The 25,400-nt window shown below is 38.2% G+C and overlaps 1 protein-coding gene across 1 annotated transcript in view; it reads left to right on the top strand.

Annotated features, from left to right (window-relative positions):
• Nucleotides 1-1,355: 1,355 nt before the first annotated feature.
• Nucleotides 1,356-25,400, top strand: part of THUMPD2 (THUMP domain containing 2) — a 38,193-nt gene continuing 14,148 nt past the window's right edge. The window contains exons 1-8 of the mRNA XM_052648910.1: nucleotides 1,356-1,481; nucleotides 6,821-6,956; nucleotides 8,300-8,703; nucleotides 9,608-9,685; nucleotides 12,377-12,429; nucleotides 15,533-15,620; nucleotides 21,948-22,019; nucleotides 22,523-22,637. Coding sequence (XP_052504870.1) covers nucleotides 1,356-1,481; nucleotides 6,821-6,956; nucleotides 8,300-8,703; nucleotides 9,608-9,685; nucleotides 12,377-12,429; nucleotides 15,533-15,620; nucleotides 21,948-22,019; nucleotides 22,523-22,637 — 1,072 coding nt within the window. The remainder of the gene's footprint in view (nucleotides 1,482-6,820; nucleotides 6,957-8,299; nucleotides 8,704-9,607; nucleotides 9,686-12,376; nucleotides 12,430-15,532; nucleotides 15,621-21,947; nucleotides 22,020-22,522; nucleotides 22,638-25,400) is intronic.

Here is a 25,400-nt window from a genome sequence, read left to right as displayed (position 1 = left end):
TGGCCCAATGCTTGGAGAAGACAGAGCCTGGTCCTTATCTTAGGAGAGTAGTGGGGAGGGAAGAAGATGACGGGATGGAGTTGGTAGGAATGGAACAAAGCTCAGGATGTACAGTATAAATCAAGGCTTAGGTTCTAGCCTGAGCTATGCCCCTAACTCACTGTCCCTGAGCCTCTTTAAGCATCAATTTCCTCTATCTGAAAAATAAGAAGATGAATGAGATGATAGTATATCTCCTTTTAAAAAAATATTTCACATCTTTGTTTTTAACAGTTATGTCAGAGATATAATTTGTTTTAAAGTCATGCTAATAAGTGTGAGCCTGCTATGTCACTTCAGTCTGTGTCTGACTCTTTGCGATCCCAAGGACTGTAGGATGCCAGGCTCCTCTGTCCATACGATTCTCTAGGTAAGAACACTGGAGTGGCTTGCCATGCCCTCCTCCAGAGGATCTTTCCCACCCAGGGATCAAATCCACCTCTCTTGTGTCTCCTGCATTGGCAAGTGGATTCTTTACAACTAGCGCCACCTGGGAAGCCGACGCTAATGCATATTTTTTAATTGCCTGTTTATATTATTATAGTCAAAGATTAAAAATAAGAGTACACTATTTATACTCTTACTTGCCTTCTTATCCAAGTTCCAACTTCTTATCCAAGTTCTGACTTATTGTTTTCTCCAAGGTACAACAGAAGGACCTATTACTGATGAATCTTTCTTTGTTACAGTCATTTAAAGAGTAGCAGTCACAGGTGTTAAAGGGAAATCATTTTTAAGGCTTCATTTTCCCACCTTAAAAAATATTGATTTGAAAATATTATTCATTTATTTTATACACCAACAATCAATCAGTTGGGATAGGATGTCTCAATATTAGCACAAACCAGTAATCTTATCCCCTATCTCACTACCGGGGAAGAACTGAGGTAAAATCTAATGGATATTTTAAGCAACGCCATCAGTTACTCCCTCCAGTCTTTCACACTTTATGTTGCTTCTCTATAGTCGCCATTCATTTCTTCAGCATAGCGAAGCCATGATATCAGAGGCAAAGCTGCGCCATGATAGCATCTAAGGATCTAACAGATCAATGACAGTCTTTATTCTTCCCAGTTATATATCCCAATCACATCCCTTCCACCTGGGATTCTAAATAATTCCAGATGCCTAATCAACGAGCTTCCAATCCGTTAACCAAGGAGACCCACAGGGCCCCTCCCAGCCGATCAGACGTTCCTGGGACCTTCCGGCCTGGCTCGCCCTTGGCAACACCCGGCCCTTCGGCCCCTGCGCGCCGCCTCCGGGGCCTCGGGGCCGCGCCGCGCGCACCCGAGGCCACGTGACCCCGAGCTGCCATGGCGGTGGTTCCCGGAGGTCCCCGTCCCGGGCCTGCGGCGGGCGCCCAGTTTTTCTGCACCGCGGGCCGCGGCCTGGAGCCCTTCCTGATGCGGGAGGTGCGGGAGCGGCTCGCTGCCACCCAGGTGAGTCGGCCTCGCAGCGAGCTGGAGCGAGAAGCAGGGCGGCCCAGGCCGCACCCCTGCCCGTGGTCCCTCCCCGCTGGGGTCGGCCCTCGACCCGCGAAAGCGACGCGAACCCCTCACTGTCTGCCCGCGAACCCAGTTCTGCTGGCAGGTCCTTTAATTACTGCCAGAAAGACCCGCCAGCCCTTTCCCCCTACACATCTGTCACTGCCACGGCTGAAAGTTTTTTTTTTAAAAAAAGAGCGATTGATGCGAGTTACTTCCTAGATTCTTTAAAGAAAAAGAATCTAAAAGAAATCTTTGATAGTGCCTATAATTAGCATTAGACCTGTAAGAATTCTTTCTCCAGCTTTAAAATGCAAATATAATCGTCAGGTTCAGCTATTTTTGTCAGTTTCCTGACACTGTGTTTATCTCCTAGGACTGTTGGAAGGATTCAGTGATAAAGGTTATGTAAAGTACAGTGTAAATCCGCAGTAAATAGTAGCTAGAAAAATACTCTTGGAGAAGGCAGTGGCACCCCACTCCAGTACTCTTGCCTGGAAAATCTCATGGACAGGGGAGCCTGGTGGGGTGCAGTCCATGGGGTCGCTAAGAGTCGGACACGACTGAGCAACTTCACTTTCACTTTTCACTTTCATGCATTGGAGAAGGCAATGGCAACCCACTCCAGTGTTCTTGCCTGGAGAATCCCAGAGACGGGGGAGCCTGGTGGGCTGCTGTCTATGGGTTCGCACAGAGTCGGACACGACTGAAGCGGCTTAGCAGCAGCAGAAAAACACTCTAGGATGCCTCAGAGAAGGAAGTTAGCAGTTGCTGGTATTATTACACTGTTAATTTCGATGAAATGAAGAAAGTTGTAAACATCAGTTTACGTTCTAGTACATGCTGAGCCTGTTTCTTGAAAACAGGGAAAGGATGTAATAGAAAAAAGCTCCAATGTCTTGATGGGATTATATATGACAGTGTGAATGATGTATTTTTGGAAAATGAAAGCTTATTGAAAGAAAGTGACCACTCCACTCCCAGGACTCCTGAAGTGTTGAAAGCTCACAAAAGGAGTTTCTGTGATGATGGTTGGGGAGAGGAGGATAGAGAGGCTCATGAAGAATGACATCAGTCTTATTACACTAACTGCCGTTTGTGGTTTTAGTCACCGAACAGTCATAGAGTGTTGAATGTAGCTAGTCTAAAAAAGCAACAGTATAATAGCAACTGCCGACATGGGTTAAGCATTTAATATGTCAGACCCTTAACTTTCACAGCAACCCTGTCTTTTGAGGTGAGCTCCACATTGAACAGAAGTGGAAAATGAAGTACAAGTAAGTCCAATAAAATAATCATGTCATGGAACCAGAAAATGGCAGAGCTGGGCTTCACACCCAAGCTGTCGGTGAAATCAGACATGTTATCATGTTCAACCCAGGCAGGTTGGCACCTGGTTCCAGCTCCTTGAACACTGCGAAGCCATGACACCATGCCGCGCTGATTTTTGTTTTTTCAGATGTTCACTTAGAGTTAGTTCCTGGTGTGAAAAATAGAGAAGGCTTGACCCAATCTGCATATGCTTCATTATTAGAAAACTGACCTCTCTGCTTGTTCTCAGTGTTTGCCGTTTGCACCTCCATGGTGTAGTTTCACATGTTCCTCTATTTTCTGTATTTCCTCTAAATTGGAGTCCTATAAGTTATAGCTGGCACTTGGTCACGTTCAGGTTTGATTTTCCTCTGGTGTTGGGGCAAGCCTCTATATAGGTTCCTGGGTATTTTTAAATATTTAATTTATAGCATATAAATATATACTCTAGTATGGAGTGTATAGCGTACCTTAAAGAAATGTATTGGGTAAAATTAAGCTTTACTTTGTAATTCTGTTTACTGTGTTAAATACTGTTATTATAAAAATAAAAGTAGAAACAGTAATTTTGAAGATAAAATTCACTTTAGTAGAGGTGTCTACAATGCCAGCAAGCCAGGAGGCCCAGTCAGTTGATTAATCAGCCTTTAAAAACCCACATAGCAAAACAGCCCACATAGTAGGGTTAAACAGATAGTCGAGTTATTTCAGTTAATTCATTTAATGGGATGATTGCATAAGCTTCTCTGAAGATTCTGTGCATTCCCTGTAGATTGGATACTTTTTTAAAAATTAAGTAAAATATATATTTTTAATTCTCTCTTCTAAAATGAAACACAAAAGCTCACACCCCACCTCAGTCCTTCACCTAGCACTTCAAAATTAATTCCAAAATTAAATGACATCTGTAGAATTAGGAAACTTTGGTATCTCCTTGTACGGTACCTTACCTTTTTGCCTTGGCTTAAGCTTTTCATCTTTGCATTAGATCTGACTCCCTAAATTTTAAAAGAAAAGCAAAAATACTAACTGCTTAGATATTCTAGCTGACAACAGAGCTGTTTTTTCTTTTAATAAAGGCTGTTATTTCATCTTCTGAAGTGTTAGAGATAAAACCAGTTGGTTTTAGACATTTTTAATGATTTAATTCCAAATGGAAAAAACAGATTGGATATATAAATAAATTTTCAAGTAACAAATACTAGTGTGAAATATTCTAAAATGCCACAGCCCTCCCTAATTATTATAATTGAATATGATCAGTTATAAACAATAAAGAAAATGAGTAACAATAGCTTCAACACAGTTTGAAATCATAAACACCAAAACTCATTTTTCTACTACTTTGAGATAGAATACAAAAAGTAAGCTATTAAAGCACTTTCATGTATATGATTGATTCTCACAGTGGCTGTTTTACCATTTCATAAACTACTTCTGATTACATGCTCATTTCTTATAAAAGGAATGTAGGCCTAATGTTAATTTTTTTAAATAGACAGAATAAACCAGTGTTGGTGTTGATTTTTAGAATGTATTTAACATTTTAAGTGGCCAAACACATATTATTCTTATGATGGAGCACCCCAGTAGATTAAAGTACCTTTTAGGTCTTCTTAATTAACTTGATTTTCAGTCGAAAAAATTTTTTGTTCTCCACACCCTCCAATAAAATATTTTTAGAAGTTCATTATATAAATTGTCTCCCTTGATACTCAAGTAAATGAGAAAAGATCTTTGTATTATTAAATAACTAATTTAATGTCTAGACTGGTCTAGATGTTTGTATTAGTTTGTTTATAAGACTTGAATCTTAGAACCATAGATTTACAGTAAAATATTTATTTCAGTTCCCCCAGAATCTTAACTGGCTATTTCATGTGATGGCTTAATATCAATTATACTTTTAGATTAAGTAACAAAATCTAAACTTTAAAAAAAATTACCTTTTAAAATTTTGTTTCCAAGTTTCTAAGCATTTTGAGGTATTCAATTTTGACTTTAGTGGGAAGATGTCACCTTTGTAATGAGAAAGAAGTAAATTGTAAAAACCAGAATTTCTTGTTTTGGTTACTTCATTATCCCCTTAAATATTGATTCCTAAACATTCTTTTCATTCCCTACTTCCTCCGTCTGTCTTAGGTGCATTGCTAGTACCTAAAGTCTTTGGAGTTTTTAAAATTTATTTGTTTTTCCAGCTCTATTTAGATATAATTAATATATAGCATTATTTAAGGTGATTTGATACATTTATATGTTGCAAAATGATGACCACTATAGCATTAGCTAACACCTCCATCCCATCATGTAATCAGCATTACTTTTAAGATCTACTCTTTCAGCAACTTTCAGCTAGGTAATACAGAATTATTAGCCAAACTCACCATGCTATACATCAGAATCCCAGAACTTGTTAATCTTACAACTATAGAAGTATTGGGGTTTTAATTGTCATCAACTTAGGGCTTCCCCAGCAGAGATTCTTCTTTATCAAGCTAGAGAGTAACTTTAGAAATCACCACCCCAAAAGCTTAATTAGAACAGGTCAGATCAAACATACCATACAGTTGGAGTTCAAGTTCCCACTGAGTGGGAGCTGCCTGTACACATGGAACACCCCTGATTCCATGGTTGCCTCAGTCCTAGGAGATGACTTAAAACCATGTTAGTTAGCCCGAGGCCACTGCTAAAAGGAGATTGCTAGGATCATCCACATCCATCCTGAACTTGAGGGGGCTGGGTTGACCCAAAAGGTTTAGGATTCCATTGGCACTGAGCGTCATGTGCTGGACCTCGTTTGACTGTCTCGGAATCAGTGCTCTTTTCATTTTCCTTTCTTCTCTGACTGTCCACATATCTCTCCTGTCTTTCAAGCCTCTTTCAGTTTGATGCACACTCTTGCTTCTCTCCATCGTCCGGTTCCCACGGCCAAGTGGTTCATTATTTTTCCCTCAGTAATCTACTTCTCCCTCCAGCATCACATTTAGCACTCAGTCCTTTATGCCCCGTCCACAGAAATCTTTCTTCCAGCTAGTTTCACGCTGTCATAGTTTTCATCAGAAGTCTCTGATGGTGAACCATTACCATCTGGGGTAAAATCGTGACTGCTTTTCAAGCTGGGCCTGAGCTACACCATCCATCTGCCTGACACCCTCAGTCAGCATCACACAGCAAAGGTGGCCATGCTCTCTTACAGTTTACTTCAGCCAGATTGTCATGCCCACCTCTGCATTCTTCCCCTTCATTCCTTTGTGAGAATCCCTCTTACCAAATCTTACAGGATTCTTTCCCAAGACTTTTACTAATGATGGCTTCCATCGTTAGTAATGCTTATTGTACCTCCAACTTATCAAAACATTTATTAACATTTTACTTTTCTCCTGGGCTTAATGCAAGTTATTGTCTTGTACATTTTACATTTTAATTGTATGTCAGTACATGCCTTTTAGATTATTATTCATCTTTAGGATTTATACTGTATGCTTCCTTATAGACCATGAGGTAGAAGTTTAATAAATACCTACTGATTAGGTTAAACTTGGTCTAGACACCTAATTTGTCTTATCCATTCTGCCTTTCCTTTGCCCACTTTTAGTAGTTGTGTGAGATTTGATAATCAGTATTTTGTGTTCTATTTTTTTTTAATAGAGTGCACACACACTTTCCAAAAGGTAACACAGAAAGATTACTGTCTTGGTCACTGACTATGTGACTTCATACAAATTATTTAACCACTCTAAGCCTCAATTTCCTAATCTATAAAATGGAGATGAAAAAATATACCTTAGAGGGTTGTTACAGGATGAGGGGGAGAAACATTCAGAGTGCCTAGGATAGTCTAATGAATAGTAGATGCTTCAGAAATAGGCATTTTTACTATTGTTAGTCTAGATGCTTTGTTTTAATGCATTAAGGGGGAGGAGAGGGAAATGATTCTTAATCTGACATTGAACTACATTAATATCTTTTTTTTCTATCTCTAGGTTGAATACATTTCAGGAAAAGTTTTTTTCACTGCCTGTTCTGACTTGAATATGCTGAAACAATTGAAATCTGCAGAAAGGTTATTTTTGCTGATTAAAAAGCAGCTTCCATTTCCTGTTTCTTCTGTAAGTAAAGGTAGGTGTATACCTGTTGCTTTTATCTACATGATATAGTACACTCCAAAGTTTTTTGCTTGGCAATTAATATGTAGCCATTTCGCATTTTTAAGAATCATTCATACCCCTGGGATCATTAATTAGTTATTTTTCTGTATTTCCTGAATATTATCACCTAATTGTGTTTCTTCTCTTTTACAAGTGCTTGACCAATGTGCTGCCTTCCTTCTGAGATTTTAGTGTCCTAAGTCACATTTCTTCCTTGAAAATTATGATCAGACACCTTCTCTAAGGCTATATATGGTTGGTGCATTTATTTAGATTTAGGAGCATGTAATAACCCCAAATGCATTGATTTAAATAATTGGTCAGAACTTATAAATTTTACCTAATGAGTGATATAATTGGAAAATACTACATAGTAAAATTTCCTATTGTGGGGAACATTAAATTGATAAAGCATTAGAGTTAAAGAGGGCTTAAGAGATTTCTTATCCACTCCCTACTTTTAAATATGCTGCTGAAATAATGTAAAGATACTGGCAAAAGCAAAAAAGGATCAGCTACAGCTGGATAAAACATTGCCTTAAACCTTATTTTGATTGCTGCTTGTGCACAAGAAATCATGTCATCACAGCCTATAATAAACTATGTCAAGAGCAATTCAAATGGCGAGAAATCAAGATGGGGCAGAAAAATTGTTTTAAAACAAATCCTCAGATATTACATTGTAAGGTCAGTATAATTTCATCCCAATATTCCACACACTTTCATCTTTAAAGAACTACAGTAATTACTCTTTGATCATCTTGATGGCTTTTGTTTATCAAGAAAAGATTACATTTTACTAAGCATGACTGCCAGTTCCTAAATTATGAATGAGTTGTGTATCTGAAATGTTACTTTATGGAAACTCATTTTATGATCTCTGCTAATATTTTGTGGTCTTAAATAGTCTCAAGATTCAGTTGCTCTGTTTTTGAGCTCTGTTTTGCAATTTACTCTATTTTTTAAAACTTAACTTTTTATAGGCAAGATTAGCGTTACGTTAAAGATCAACAGACATTGTACATCTCTGTGTATATCGAAGAGATACATATGTTATCATAGGACAAATGATCTTGCTAAAGTAAATGGTAACTTTATAGGAATTTTAAAACAGGTTTGATGTTAAATATGGAATACATGAATGAACTTTATTCTGCACAATATTCTTAAGTTAAATTATATAAGTACCAGATAAAAGGGAAATCAGTATTCATGTAGCAATTTAATTAAATTTATTTTAAAGAAATAAAGGTAATGGGATTTGAGGGTGTGAATTGCTTCAGTAAAGGATAAACTGAGATTTTACTTATTTAGGAAAAATATTTAATGAACTGCAAAGACTTATAAATGATGATCCTGAAAGTTGGTTGAATGCCATTTCAATTTGGAAGAATCTTCTTGAACTTGATGCAAAAAAGGAAAAACTTCCTCACAAAAATGCTAACCCACTCAAAAGGAAAGTAGAAGAAGATGATATCGCTGCTAAGAAATTGAAAACAGAACAAATCCAAGAGATACAAGAGACTAAGGAATGCCAGCTGGAAAAACAAATAGAAGAAAAACTATTGGAGCAAGGAAATTTTATCACTGAAGAAGGAAAATTTCAAGAACTTCAGAACAATGTAACGGAAGCTGCTGATAGGCGTAAGCAGACCAACTTAACTTTCAGAGTCTCCTGTCGCTGCAGTGGAGCCATTGCAAAGACCTTTACTGCACAGGTACACTTGCCCCCCAGAGTGGGTTCCCATTTTCTAAAAGAATTAATTACTCTTTAGATCAGAAATGAGGTGAAAACCTTTCTCAGCATGCATAACCAGGCCCAGACGGATCGCTCGACCCAATCTCACATAACTAACTAAATCTCTTCTAAAAATGCATTTTCCTTCTTAACTTTACCTGAGATGCTTAAGAGGAATACTGTGCCGGTCTACATAAAGAGTTCCTTTTACTTTCTCCCTAAAAGTTTCCTTAAACTCACAGATAGTGTTTACATTTGGAAATTCTAATGTGGCCCTAAGCTTTTTGGCTTTCTCTTCAGTTTGGTTCTGTGTTGATCGAGCGGTTGCTCTGTACCAGGTCTTGCATGTGGGATCTTCCCAGGACCAGACTGAGATACACAGGTGTACTTAAAAGGAGAGCGAACACCACAAAAGGACCCTGAAAAATTTAGTGATATAGAGGGCATAGGTGTGGGTCCTTGGGCCACTCTTGAAATCAGACAGACTCTTCAGTCTGAACCTAATGCTACTAAACGGGTAATTTTTAAACATACAGGGTTGCCATAGCTAAAATAATTCATCTTTCAGTTTGCATCTATTTCCTGGGACCCAGAATGACCATATTTATCAGGTCACAATCTGGTTATTTCACGTGTCTGAAATTACAAGGAGAGAGATTACACACAAGTAAACGTCAATGCCATAGGATTTGTTGGGGTGGAAGAGGTACAGTGCACCCTTATTGCCTTGACTAGAAAATGCTTTCGTGTAATATTTTAATATTGTAACCTTAAATTACCATCGGATAGTATGATTGATTTCCCTGCTAGTTTTTTGCTTACATTTAAATTTAAAATTTTCATTTTTAGTATTCTTATCTTTTTTTAACCTGTTGCCTTTTCAGGAGGTAGGAAGAGTAATTGGAATTGCTCTTATGAAACAGTTTGGATGGAAAGCAAATTTGAGGAATCCAAATTTGGAGGTAATGAATGTTTATTTTATTTTATATGCTCATAACCTAATTCTTTAAAGACAATGTCAACTATTCTTTTTTTTTAATTGAAGTGTAGTTGACGTAAAATATTATGATTCACGTGAATTACGCAGTGATTCAACATTTGCATACATAATAAAATCAGCACAAGTCTACTAGCCATCTATCTCCATTCAGAGTTATTACAGTACAGCTGCAATGTCAACAACTTTTACTGTGCTTTTTAACTTTGCTTTAAAGTTTTAAGTCATGTCTACATGGGTCCAGCAGTCTGATTCCTCCTTAGCAACAGAATACTGCAGATTCTTTTGCTAGTAGTTTTCACTGAAAATGTCGCATTCAAATTGAACTTTTGGAATGGAATTGTTTAGTCGCAGTTAAACTAAACACTAGAGATGCTCTCTATAATCACTATAATACATAACAAATATCTATAATAAGAAATTCTAGTTAATGTAAAAAATAAAATTGGAAAACAGACCTGTGTTAATAGTGGCTTTGTTAGGCTTCTGGGATTATTTTTCTTTCCCTTTTCTCTATTTTCAAAATTAATTTAATGAGGTTATACCATTTTTAATTGGAACAAAGTAAACACATGGGAAAATGAATTCTATCTATAACAAATGTTCTTCAGTGTTTTTTGAAGACCGTAAGTTTGACCAGTAGTCATTTTTCTGATTCATTAATTGGTAGATGATTTTTTTATAGCTTTAAACGGAGTAATGGCTGGTCAAATCAGAAGGCTTTGTGTTGTTTTCTATTTTGTTATTTGATTTTTTTTGCTTTTAAAAAGGCATGCCTAGCATATATCCTTTATTGATGTTTGGCAAAATAATACTGAGAATGTTTTTATATAAGCGTATCTTCCGTCATCTCCCCATCTGTAGTTTTCTTATTTTCTGTCTGGTTTCCTCCTCTCGTCTCTCCGACTCCATTTCACTGCCTCAGGACTACAGTTTTCTCATAGTTTGGCTCATAAACAAATATATCTAATTTAATTCTTATCATCCATTTAATGCAAATAATAGCTATTAGTAGAAATAATTGACATGAAACAAAATCGACAACAGAATCACACATAGTAAAATCTGTGTGACCAAAACTGACAGAAGAATCAAATTTTAGCAAATTTTGTTCTGTACAATTAACAGAGAAAACTTCATAGTGCAAAAAGCTGTACCTGATAACATTTGATATATAAAAATGTCAGTATATCATAACTTTAACTGTTAAATAGAAAAGAATCAATACCAATCAATAGCTTTGCTAACATGAATAAGATTAAAAAGTTGGAAAGTTTAGCTTCAGCGATCAAAGAATTAAACTAAATGGAATTCATTCCAGATTATTCTTTTCTTAGTAAAAGCTTATCAATAGTGGAATAGTTCTGATTAAACTATGTTAAAATACCTTTGGGGTAAAAGTATTAGGAATCGAATGTTGTGGAGGTCAAAGAGCAGAGTTAGAATATTCCATAAACCTCATCAGGCTAAAGGAGTAAGATTCTTTTAAAATGTATGTGGGTTACTGATTTCAACTTGAGACATTTAAATCCTCATCATGTCCTAACATGAGGACTATAGCTAACACTGCTGTGTGGTATAGGAAGGTTGTGAAGAGTAAATCCTGAGAGTCCTTATGGTGAGGAAATTTTTTTTCCCTTTTTTGCTTTTCTTTTTATCTACATGAGAAGATGGATGTTAGTTGAACCTATTGTGATAATCATTTCACGATGTACATGAATCAAACCATGCTGTATGCCTTTGATGTATGTCAATTATTTCTCAATAAAACTGGGAGGAAAATAGCAGGAGAAAGATGATAGAAAGGAATAAACTCTTCAAATAACTGATGCACTTTGCTGTACACCTGTAAGTAGCACAGCTTGTGGATTAACTATACCCCAATAAAAATTTAAAAAAAAAAAAGCACTCCCTATAAATAATAGAGTGAAAGGTCACTCTTGCTACAGTGTATTTCGCTTAAGCAGATTTTCTGTTAACCATGGTATCAAGTCTTACTTGAGGCTAGAATAGGGGTAGACTTAGGTAATTGTCTCTAACCTAAACAGAGAAGGCAATGGCACCCCACTCCAGTACTCTTGCCTGGAAAGCCCCATGGACGGAGGAGCCTGGTAGGCTGCAGTTCATGGGGTCACTAAGGGTCGGACACGACTAAGCGACTTGACTTTCATGTTTCACTTTCATGCATTGGAGAAGGAAATAGCAACCCACTCCAGTGTTCTCGCCTGGAGAATCCCAGGGACAGGAGAGCCTGGTGGGCTGCCATCTATGGGGTCACACACAGTCGGACACAATTGAAGCGACTTAGCAGCAGCAGCAGCTCTAACCTAAAATGCTTAAAAATCTAATTTAGTTAGGGTAATTCAAAGAATCGCTATAAAGAAAAGTGATCTTGAGTTCTTCATAATGTGATTCTCAATATAAGTTGTTTACCAAATTGACTTCAGAATTTTTCTATGAGATGAGATGTACTTAAAATTTACTTTGCCTCTGCTCAATAAAAAATTACTGTGGAACATTTTTTCAGATATGAAGAGGCCTTGGAATTTCTTATTAAAATATAGGTTGTATGGGTTCAAAATGGAAGCTTTCAAATTGCCACGCAGTGGGTAATGCATTACCTGGCCCATTCTAACTTCAATATTTGTTCTTGCAGGTCTTTATACATCTAAGTGACATTTACTCTGTGCTGGGAATTCCTGTGTTCAGGTACGTATTACTTCTAAGCTTCAGGTTTGTGTCTTAGGATAGTTTGTAAAACTAAAAACTTTGTGCTTTTATTCATAGTATGAAACACTGATGTATCAGAGGGAGCTTAAATCAAAGCCTTTGAGTTCTTTGCTTGAACCAGTAAAGTATTTGCATGGAACTTTGGATCCTGATTGGACTGGTTAGAGTTGTGAAAAGATTTGATCACAATAATCGACTGGTTACATGTTTCCTATTGAAAATCATATCTATTTTTTAATTGAATTATTTTCACAGGCCCACATTTAAACTAAATTTTAGTCCATTGGCTTCTTGGATTTTTCATTAAAAGAAAATACATCACAGTTCTTAAAATTCATCTTGAACATACTTCACATTTTAATGCAGGGTTTTTTTTTTGTGGGAGAGTAATTCCAATTTTTAAAATCTTCTTCAGGTTTTCTCCCTAGTTATGTTGGGTACTATACAATAATAAATGTAGTTGAATTTTTCTGAATATTTCTTATTCAGAAATATTTATTGAATGTTTATCGTACAGCAGTACTTTCTTAGATGCTTTGGGAAGGAATGGATGGTTAGATGATGGAAATAATGATTTGCAGTTTCTTGGGAGCATGTAAATATTGTTGGCATCTTCAAAACATTTTATATGCATAGCCATGTTTACATAGGATAAAGTGATTTAGATATCTTTTCTCTAGGTGATTCTAAGTATGGAATATTTTTAAAATCATAAAAATCCTATGGAAAGGTCCCATTGACCCTGAGGTCACATTTGTGCATGTGTAAGCCCGGATCAGGATGTAAAAAAGGAATGCTTAAGGTCATTGTAACAGTTTTATCAAATGGTGCACCATTGCAGTTGATTAGCACAGTGCTGAGGACATTCTGGATGTTCAAGAAATGCTGAATGATTGAGTTCTCGCTGTGTGCTAGTTATAGGATAGGCCCCACTAGCCTCGAGATTACAAAAATCATGCACCAATAGTCACTTTAACACATAAGAGGTCATCACATGCCTCAAGGCCCTGTTGGCTTCCCTTGGCCCCCACCTACTCCAGTACCCTCCCAACTCTCCCAGACCAAACCTAACCCACTGGTTTACATCTACACCTACGAGGTGTCCAGGCTTCCGTACTTCAGTGCCTTTTGGAGTGCCAGGCCCTAACCCCTGCAGATGTAGATGGGGATACCCTATATATTATAGATAGGAAATGGCCTAAGAAAATGAAGAAATGATATGAAAGATATTTCATAAGATATGAAATACAGGGAAAGGAGAGTATGTTTAGTTTATATCTGTAAGTTTTGCAGTACTTCTAGATAAAAGGTGTCCAAACACACATTTGAAGATAAAGACCTGGGATTCAGGGGACTGATCGAGGCTAGAGGTGGAGATGAGAATGTCTTCAACTTGGTGATAAATGGTGTGTAAGAGAATAAAGAAAAGATTCATATATGAGGACAAGAGGATCAAAAGCCACATTTATTTTTGTATTGGGGTAAAAGCCAGCTAAAACTCCGAATAAACACGTTAGCCAGGTTCTGTGAAAGTAGAGAATCATTTTTATTTTCAAAGAGTTTATTTCTGAACAGTTCTTTTCCCTGAATAATTTTATTTTACTGATATAATGAGGCCCTTTTGTTGAAGTAATAGCAGATTAGTTTTGTCCAAGCAAAATAAGAATGGGTTCCCTTGTGTCACATATTAATAGAGTTGGCTCCCATAAAATAAAACCTCTATTAGCAAAAGTATGCACACAATAGTCAAAACTTTCAAAGGTTCTATATAAATCCCCAATGCGTAGAAAAAGACTTTGTAATGTGTATGGACAAAGACAGTTTTCCATGCCAGTTCTATTTGTGTGTGTATGTGTCTAGAGTGAAAGTAATTTCTCAGTTTTGGTTTTACCTAATGTGTTTTGTAGTGAGATAATTGCTGCAGTTAGCCGCTGAAGCAAGATTCGTTGATCAAATTATTTTATAACTCTTCTGCCCACAAAGTTTATATCCCGGATTCCAAATCTCTGGATATAGTACTATTTACAGTATGAAATTTTATTTCCTGAAAAACCTTTTCAACAAAATTAACCTAATAGTTTTATCATGCAGGCTTCTTCATCATAATAGTAAATACACAATTACACTGTTTTATTTCAAAGACATACCTCATCTAATTCTAAGATCTTAAGAGGCTTGCAATAAATACAGAGAAAACAAGATAACTTAAAGAGCAGAAAGAAAATGATGAAAGGAAATAGGGTTTGGAAAATACTGTGGCTTGGTGTAATGTTAGTAGAAGAGCTCTTAGTGGCTTTCAAACAGGCCTAACTGCAAAACAACAACCAAGCATTGATTTTTGAAATCATACATCATGTCTTACCAATAAATTGTATACACAAAATAGGAAAGTGCATTGAAATTGGCAAGGCAGTGTTGTTCACTGCACTAGAAACATAGAAATAATATTTTGAAAATCTGTATCAAATCTGGAAACACTGATATTAGCAATAATGGGGTAGAAGATCAAGTATGAAGTGATATGTAATGGAGACCAGTGAACTCATTGGGGAGTCCTTGGCTTCAGCATTTCATTCAATAAATTATTTTCGACAATGCAGTGTCAAGCTTCATCCCAACTTTAGAGAAAGGTGCAAATGAGCAAAAGGCAAACTTACAAAAGGGACCTTTTAGAAATTCTTTAAGGGTTAGCATCCATTCAGCTGCGCTTCCTATACTGCGTCTGTACCACAGTGCAGTTTACTCCTTGATGACTCTGGATCAGTGACAAAAGGTCTATTCTACATGGGAAGTCAGGGAAGCATATAAAATTAGAAACACTTCCCTCGTATGGTAAAATTTTTTAAGTTAAACACATAAGGGTTTAAATTTCGGTTATCTAAAAAATTTTCCTTTCTGAAATACCACACTGGCTGGTTAGACAAGGTGCCAGTTAGAGAAGGTAATCTTGCATTAATAAAAAGGTTATATACTCTCTAACTTAGGGAATACTTCAGTGCCTGATGTACAGGTATGAATGGGTTAATTATTTTTGTTTGTATCCTATTAACATACAGTAATATTGGGTGTTGTTTTACTTTAGGGTTCCTTTAGCCTGCAGAGCGTACATCAAGACAGCAGGGATGAGATCTACCATAGCCTGGGCGATGGCCTCCCTCGCAGAAATTAAGGTAAGGAACCTGTTCCTGTCCCTTTTAATTGAATACCAAGGTCCTTTCCATAATTAATTTACACAGCCTCTTATTGATGGTTGCTTTCTTTTCTCTTTGGTTCTTTTAACTTTTTTTATTCTGTTTTTCTATTTCTTTTCTTGCCATTACACTTATGAACTGCAGAGAAAGGCTTTTGTCAAACTTCTGGGAGTATTTTGGCTATGAAAATGCTGAGTCAAAAGATAACTACATTTTATTATTTCTAATTTTTTGTCACAGTCATGTGGCCTGTACAACTTCTATTCCTTAAAATTTAACCAAGATCTTAATCAGTTTTTGTAAATGCTCCATGAACATAAGAAAATAATTTTATTTTCTCGTCAAGAGATGGCCTCTGTATCTTTTAGTTGCTGTTTTACTGTCTGCTCAGTACTGAAAGAGGTATTTTGAAATTTATTAGATTATATTTTTCAAGATTTTGCATTTTTATTCATTGTCACCTCATTCTGTAGTTTGTTCTGTAGTGTGGTTTATACTCATTTATGACTGTTACTGCCTCATTGTAACGTGTTCCTTTTTATTGTTATTACAGTTTTCGTTATGTTGATTTGTAGGTTTAAACTTAAATTTCACTGTGTCTTATTAGTATTTCCACTCTTTTTTTCTTTGCATTTTCCTTTGTAGTTCTGCTTTTTCAACTTTGTTTTCAGTGTGCATTTTTTATAAACACAAAACTCTATCTTTATCCCACAATGATAGGCTCTTTAATTCAGTACAGTATTATGATAGATAGACCAGTTATGATAGATTTCCTTTGCAACTTCTTGCCGTTTCCTCTTTATTTTTGCTGCTTTCATCAAGTGAGTCATCTCATTGTTTTCCCTGAGGTTAGATTTTACTCTGTGTGCTATTCCATTCAGGGCTCCCTCTCCCAGCCCTCTTAATTAAACACAGGAGACTTGACTCTTACTGTTAAAGACGTCAACTCTTTTCTTTGCCACACTGTTTTTACCACCGACACCCTGAACTTCCTGCTCTGTCCACTCCTCCGTGTCATGAGATGAGACCTCCAGGGTACTTTTTCTCTTCTTCGTCCCACCTTTGCTCCTCTCTACAGTGAGACCTTTGAAACATGTTTACCCTCTTCCACTCCCAACTACCAGCTTGAACTAAATTATTTATTATGCATCAAAATTTCCAAGTATACCCTCCTGTTTTCAAAAGTTCTTATACTGCACTTATATTACACAACCCATCCGTAATCATTAAGATGCAGTGTGTGTAACATGCATTTTTGTATAAACACACAAAGGTAGAGTGTGAGGTACATTGCTTCTCACCTTTCCTCTTCACTGTATCTTTCTTCGAGGTCTCAGCTCTGCTCTATTTGTTGCTCGGACAGTCTCTTCTTGGTACTTTCCTCCTCACACTTCTTCTTGTCATCTTTGTATCCCCTTTTGGCTTAGGATGAGATCCTTGAGTTGCGGTCCTTTCTTCTCAGAGGTCTATAGATGGTGTTCCATTATCCTTTAACTTCCAGTGTTTTAGGGGAGCAATTCCTGCCAGTATGATTTTTCTTTTCCTTGATAGCTATCTTGTTCTTTTTGTTTGCAAGCTTGTAAGAGTTTTCTTTTTAATCCTCTAATCTCAGGGATATTACCAGATGTACTTGTATCTTTTTCTATTCAGCGCAGAACTAGGTAAGTCCGACTCCCTGAGTTCCCTTTCCAACTCTACCACTTACAGGCTGGGAAACTTTATGTAAGATCCTTAACATCTCTGTGCCTCGGTTTCTCACTTCCAAGATGAAAATAGTCATCTCATAGGACTATGTGAGAACGAAGTGAATCAGCATTTATCAAGGGATTAGAACAACACCTAGCATATTAGGAAGTACCTAAGTTTTAACTTCTGCTATGGTAATGTCAAGGAGGGAGAAATTACCTTGCTATCCCCCCTTGAGTTCTTTTGAGTGATCTTTAATCTTTTGAGTAATTAAATTGACACAAGACAGATTAACAGGAGAAAAAAATTTTTAATTTGTATGCATGAAAGTCTTATAGAAGTGGGACCCCTGAAGTGATGGTAGCAGGCTATTTATAGATTATTTTTAGACAAAGAAACATTTGTGAAGATTTAACAAAACAAAGGGGTCTGTGCTTGGGGTAGCAGACTACTGAAGAAGTAAGTTCGTTTATCCAGCTTTCTCATGTATACAGCCTTGAATTCCCTAACTCTGGTGATAAAGATGCTTCCTATCCTCCTGGTAGAGGGAAGATACCTTCACTTGGGAGATTAAATTCCTGCTTTCAGGGGAAGAGAAGTGGGCCAGAGTGTATTTTCTTCTTAATATCGTTTATTTTTACCTGCTGTTTCTTAAGTAACTTTTAATTCAAAATAATCAATATGCCGTTAAAGCATATTTTGGGGCATCCTGCCCTGGACCTCAACAGTAATAATGATTATAATAACTGTTATTTAGGATATATAATAATTATAGAAATCATTTTTTCCTCCAGCTCAGGTACTCTTTCATCCATTATTTACTTATTATTTCCTCAACTATTTTGCTTTAGTGTCTTTTACCTTAAACAACTTCCTTTTTTTTCCTTCTGGAGTTGCTGTGATAAACACGTTAAGCTTCCTTTCTCACATGTTTTCCATCTCTTTATATTTTGCCTATGTATTTTGAGTTTTCCTTGGACATTATCTTCCAAGGTATAACCGGAGTCACCAAAATGTGCTGTACTTTCTTGAAATGTTTAGTTTTAAAATCACAGATTTTTTTAGCTTTGGAAAATTGTGTATGTGTATGCCTAGAGAATTCCATGGACAGAGGAGCCTGGTGGGCTGCTGTCCATGGGGTCGCACAGAGTCGGACAAAACTGAAGCGACTTAGCATGCATGCATGCATTAGAGAAGGAAATGGCAACCCACTCCAGAATTCTTGCCTAGAGAATCCCAGGGACAGAGGAGCCTGGTGGGCTGCTGTCCATGGGGTCGCACAGAGTCAGACATGACTGAAGCGACTTAGCAGCAGCAGCAGCATGCTGTATTTGGTAAAGAACTGTCTGCCAATGCAGGAGGCAGAACAAACCTAGATTCATTCCCTAAGTTGTGAAGATCCCTTGGAGAAGGGCATGGCAACCCTATTCAGTATTCTTGCGTGGAGAATCCCATGGACAGAGGAGCCTGGAGGGCTACAGTCCATGGGGTCACACGGAGTCTGAGGCAGCGTAGCACACATCACATGCTATATTTGATCTCTCTAGTGGGTTTAACTTTTTCACATATTTATCTGTCCCCTCCAGAAGTTTCATCTCACTAGATGTGTACTGTTTGTTCTGCCTGTTTTCGCTCTAGCTTTTGAGGGACTTCCTCCCCTTAGATGTGCACAGCATGGTTCTTTTTGGGAGAACACAGTATGACCCACCGTATAAATGATCCCAGTATCCAGCCTTGATCCAGGCGGCCCCTCTTTGGAGCTTGGTACCTAAAACTCTGCACAAGCAGCTCAACCTTAAGTAGGCCAATGCCATGGAAACTGAAATTTAAACCTGGGGTTGTTAGGTAGTTTTCATGTTCAATGTAAACCATTCTCCTTCATACAGATGATAAAAGCAAGGAAAATCAAGTTCTATGTAAATCTTGGTTATTACTTTAAGCATATGGAAATACTTCTCTGCTACTGTCTATGTCCCCAGGTGTCATGACTAGAAAAGTCCTGCAGTAAAATAAGGACATTGAAAAATATTTAAGGGCAGATCACCTCATCGAAGAGGGACTATGGGGAGAAAGAGCATGGAGTTTGGTACATTTTAAGTCATTAATAAAAATTAGTTCTCATACCGCTATTAATCTTAAAATTGTCGTTTAAATCATTGTTCTTTTTGTTACTTTTCTGCCCCTTCATGGGGGATCCATATGACACTCTGGTAGAATTGAGTGTCGGGGAGAAGCTTCTGAAGGACATTTTGTTTCTTTTCATCAGGTAGCCCCTGGCTCTGGCTGAACCCTGCTGTCTTCTGAGCACTCTGCCGCCTCTGTAGACAGACCAAGGGACCGCTGGGCCTGGAGCTGGGGTAGGTGTCCTGCTTGCACCTCGCTGCCCTTTCTGCCCAGGATCTCTCACTGCCTTAGAAGCACGTGCCATCCAATCATCCTGGTCGTCTGCAGATCTCTTGTTGTACTAGTGTACACCGCTATTCGTGTCAGAAGTCAACTCAGTGTCTGTGCTATCTGATCCCTTAGTGTCTTGCTCTCCCTGCCTCTCATGATCTGCTATAGTCACATCCTAGAATTTATCCTACCCAGAAAAGTATACCTTCCCCAGATCTCAGCAGTGCTGCTCTTACCCTCCTTCTCCTGCCCACTCACTTCCCCTTGTGCCCCGCCATCGTGTTTTAACCCCATGAGGCCTCTCGTCACCGGTGGCCTTGTGCTGTGCCTTAGTCCAGTCGCGTCCAACTCTTTGCAGCCACATGGGCTGTGGCCCGCCAGCTACGTCTGTCCATGGGATTCTCCAGGCAAGAATACTGGAAAGGGTTGCCATGCCCTCCTCCAGGGATCTTCCCGACCCAGGAATTAAACCGGGGTCTCCTGTGTTGCAGGCAGTCTTTACCAGCTGGGCTACCAAGGAAGCCCAGTAGGTGGCCCTACTCACCACCTGTACTCAGCCCTCCCTTCCCACTTGGGTTTTAGGCTGTAGCATTACAGTCATTCCCTTGAGCATACTTGTAATTCTCCTGCTTCTTAAGTGACGTAAACATTGGAATCAAAAGAGAAGTTTAACATGTTCTCCTCACGAGGTCTACCAACATATTGGAATTATAATGGCTTATAATTATTAGAATCTCATTATAATAAATGAACTGTCCTGTTTCGCTCCATTACTTGTGTGCTGGATTCCATTCCCTCTCGTCTCCTTAAGAACTTCTTTCTCTGCTGGGTCATTCCCATCAGCATGTGCACGTGCTAGAATATCTTGCAGCTTAAAAATGAATTGACCCTCTCCTGAACCCACGCGATCCGTCAGCTCTCACCCCTTCCTCTGCTTCCCTTCAGAGAAACGCTTAAGACCAGTCATTCATGTCTGGTGTCTCCTTCTTCCTCCCCGTGCTCTCTTCTGTCCCCCTTCCCTCAGGCTCGTCTCACTAGCATTCCACTGAAACCACTCGCCTTGCTCAGCCTACTAGCACGTCGGCGCTACCATCACGCCTGCTTGTTGGATGCTTCCCCTTTGTTTCAGGACCAGTCTAGGTTCCGTGTCAGGGCACTCTGCTGTCAGTGTGCACTGCTGGGCCTTCATCCACCAAACATTGGTACTTAGGAGATCACCAGCATCCAGACGATAGACTTACCTTTTTTTTTTTACCTTTTCTTAAAAACTTCAGTCACGTCAGACCATTGTCATTTCGTAATATTCCACATTGCCATCCGTCCTGTTGGTTCTTCCTTTAAAAAATACCCAGAATCCAACTACCTCTCCCCACCTCCACCAGTGTCACTCTTTATTCGGGCCACCCTTATCTCTGCTTGGATTCCCTACTAGCCTCCTCGTAACTCCCCTATTTTTCCATGGTCCTTTCTCAACAGGGCAGCCAGACCGATCCCTTTGAAATGTTACATCATGTTTCTCCTCTGCTCAGGATGCTGCAGTAGTTTCCCATCCTTCAGAACAGAATCAGAATCCTTGTAACAGCTACAAGATCAGACATGGAGTGACACCCTCTGTCCCCCAGAGGGGAGAGTCATTAGTTTTTTTCCTCCAAGTTTGCTGCTCTCCTCTCAGGTTCAGAGAGGATGGCCCCTTTCCTGACCTCTTCACGTTGTGTGTGTCATGCGCCTGACATGCTTTCGCCAATTCAGTGTTGGTGGAAATGACGTATGTCACTTCCAGATGGCACTTTAAAAGCCAGGGCCTGATTTGGTGTGTTTTCTTTGCCCCTGCTGGTGACCCCTTCACTGTTTCACTTTCTGGGAAGAAGCAGAAGCCCCAGGTGTCATACCGTAGGCTTGTACCACAAGCTGCACAGTGTCTTGAACCTGTAGGACGTGGCGGTTGTGATTGTACACAGCCCATCTTGGTGGAGCTGCCTGGCCCCCTCTCCGCTGTCATCACCACTGCCCGCTCCCACTCACTGTGCTTTGGCCACACTGGTCTCCTGCCTAATCTTTAAACGTGCCGAGCAGACACCTGCCTAGGGCTTCAACTACCTGAAATTCCTAATAAAGTTTAGAAAGGAGTCTTTACTCTGAAATGATTGATTCCTCAAGTTTCAGGCTTCTTGTGTAATACCTGTTACAGTAGATTTAACAGTAGCAAATCAATGTTTCTGTCTATAGGCTGGTGCAGTTGTTTTAGACCCAATGTGTGGACTTGGAACAATACTTTTGGAAGCTGCTAAGGAATGGCCAGTAAGTTCTAAAGTCTGGTAAACCAAACAGTGTTTTACTTTAATCAGTGTGTGTTGTGTATACACTTGACAATTATTTATAGGTAGATTGTCTATTTAGGGATTATAATTATTAATTATGAGTCACTATTTAATTGTAGTCAAAGTAGACTATGAAAGGTTGATTAAATTACTATTTCTGTAAATAATGTGATAAATTTAGGAAATTGTGACAGAATTCCAATAACTAGTCATGACCTACATTATATAAATCCCTCAATTCCTTAGACATTTTTATTGTCAAATATTAATTGTAAAATGTTAAAAATTAATGTTTTAACATTTTACCAAAAACTTCTCAAGTTTTGGTCCTCGAATGTTATTTTAAAGAAATATCCTAAATTTCTTTTAATCTGAATTTACAAATCTATTGATTTCATTTTCATCATTTGAAAAAATGCAAGTAGATTTTCTTAACTACATAAAATATGGTTTTATTTATAATTTGAATTTCTCCCCTCATAGGATGTGTATTATGTGGGTGCTGATGTCAGTGACTCCCAGTTATCAGGTGCATATGACAATCTGAGAGCTGCAGGCCTCAAGGATAAGATTGAGTTACTTAGAGTCTCTGTTATAGGTAAGATATTAAAAATGCAAACATTTGGGGGAAATAAACATGTGTAAACACACTTAGAATCATAATCATCACTCACTTTTCATATGTTAATATAAAGGCTGAATTATTTATACCTTGTGATATATCTGTGGAGCCAATACTCAGTTTACTTCCAATATTATAATTGTAACTTTTTTATTTTTCAAAAGATTCATTGTCAGGAACTATATTTTTGTAGTTCCCTAAGAATATAAGTAAAAGCATGGTACAAAGTAAAAGCATCTTAAGAAATTTTAAGATGTGTTTGTTGCATCTGAACCATTTCTCATATGATAACCAGGGATCATTTAGTATAGGCATAAAATAAACAGAATAATAACAACAATTTGTTGAGAATCTGTGAATTCTTTGCAATAAACTATATGAAATGTTTTGAATTATCTTACCTTCCCCTTGCTTCAGTTGGATAGTATTCCTATGTTATGGGGAATGAGGTAACAAGCCTTCCCAGTTTGCTACACCAGTACTACTTTTAATGCTAAAACAGAAATTCTAGGGGAAACCAGGATTCATCACCCTGTGAGGCAGAGGAAAGCCATTACTCCGTGTTTACTGTTGGGGAGTCAGCAGCAAGAAACATTATAAGGAATCAAGTGTATGGAGTCCAAAATAATATTTTACTAACACCCATGGTATTTAGACTGAGAGAAGCCTCACATTCCTCCTATCTTTCCTTCAGTGTGCCTTTCTCCCTTAAAAGTGACCACATTTAATTCTCAGCTAAGAAAATCATATTCTCTTGGCACAGTGAGAATAGGTGATAGATAAGTCCCTGTAATCTAGAGAAACAGTATATTGTTAAAAAAAAAAAATTGTTCTATTATAGTAGAAAAGTAGTAGAAATGTATTGTTGACAAAATATTAGGATAACTTTTCTATAAATGCATAATAAAGTAGCCTCAAAGAAGAAATTGTATTGTTGGTTGAAGTTTCATAATTGTTTGCTGCCAGTGACTGTCTTTTCAATCTTTCTGTCGAGGTTTTTAAGTGGACTCTGTGTACAACACAAGTTTCTAGAGGAAGCTGAGGGATGATTAGATTGAAATCAAGTTTTCATATACACTTCTTTAAGAAAGCTGGGGGGTTTTTTGAGATCTTCAAGAAAAATGGAAAAGCTCTATAAATTGTTCCAGAGCAGTGGTTTTTCCAACCCTTTACAGTCTCAAAAGTGCCTTGGTTGCGTGAGAAAGGAAGTACTAATTTGTCCATCAGAGCATCGCTGCTGTACCAGCTCCACTTTCATCAGTTCTCATGTTTTGGGTATTTCCCATAAGATTTCACTTTAAAAACAAGCATTAAGTGCTCAATTGTTAATAAAGAAAAGTTTTGGGTTTTTTTTTAAGTTTTCTATTATACTTAGTAGCCAAATAAATCCTAGCTTTTAAAAAGATTAGTCTTTTTATTGTCTGTTAAGAACAGACAATAGTAGAGCAAGGATGGAAACAAAGAGACTAGTTGCAAGACTATTGCAATAATCCAGGCAAATGGTGGTGGCTTGGGACAAAGTGGTATTAGTGGAGGTGTTGAAAAGAGGTCAGATATATATATATACACACACCCATATATGTATATGTATATACATATTGAAGGTAGAGCCAACAGGATTTGTTAGTGGATTAAATGTGAGGAAAAGAACCAGGATGACTAAGCTTTCTGGCTTGAACAGCTAGAGCGTGCCATTGCCGTTTACTGAGTTGAGGAAAACTCCAGGAGGAACAAGTTAAGAGTTGGGGGCCTGTTCAGTTCCACATGGTGATTAAGAACCATTAAGATCTCAAGGTAGATAGTCAACATACAAATCTGGAGTTTAGGGGTACACGTCACTAGTCTAGATAACATTTACATCCATGAGATCACCGAGGAAATGAGCACAAATAGAGAAGAGAGAGGCTTTCTCTGAGGATGAAATGCTTAGAGTTCTGGAGGGTGAGAATCTAGTAAAAGGAACAACCAGGGATGAGAAAGTAAGAGAGAATCTGAGCAAGAATGAGCAGCTGTGTCAGATGCTGCTGATTGGTGAAGCAAAACTCAGGCTTGACCGGTTCCATGGAACAAAACTCAGGCCTAACTGGTTCCGTGGAGCAGCAGGAACAAAGGCTTGCCTGCCTGAACGGGATCTGGAGAGAACGGGAAGAGGTAACTTGAAGACAGCTAGTTCTCATCATTTTTTGGGGTAGTTGGGCTGGTAAGGGAAGCAGAAAAGTTGGCGTTCTACCAGGTGTGTTGTGGTTCACACAATATTCTGCACAATTCATGAAGCTGCCCGGCTGCCCTGGCATCTGGGAAGTCAGGGGAAATGTGAGAAGTGATAGGTTGGGTGTCTGTGAGATATGTGTGGGAAATAGGGAGTGAGAAGCCCACCTTAGAGAATTTGAGTGTTTTTGCTACAGTGGCTTTATCATATATCATATGCTATAAATCCCTTTGTTTGGTAACACTGTTCTGTAACAAACTCTTTCAGTAGCGATAAGGTTTTAAAAGTGCATATTTAGTGAAAAATTATATACTGAGTTTCTGTTTCTCAAGAAAGCTGATGATGAACATACAACTAGAATAAAATGTTTATTTACTTTTATCATGCGCTGTGAGGGCCGTGATGATAGGAGTAACCAAATGAAATAAACTTGTTTATAGAGGCATCTAGCATTTACTTCCGGAGAAGGCAATGGCGACCCACTCCAGTATTCTTGCCTGGAAAATCCCATGGACAGAGGAGCCTGGTAG

The sequence above is a fragment of the Budorcas taxicolor genome, chromosome 11, assembly GCF_023091745.1.
Source record: "Budorcas taxicolor isolate Tak-1 chromosome 11, Takin1.1, whole genome shotgun sequence".
NCBI lineage: Eukaryota > Metazoa > Chordata > Mammalia > Artiodactyla > Bovidae > Budorcas > Budorcas taxicolor.
This window is presented reverse-complemented; position numbering and strand designations above follow the sequence as displayed.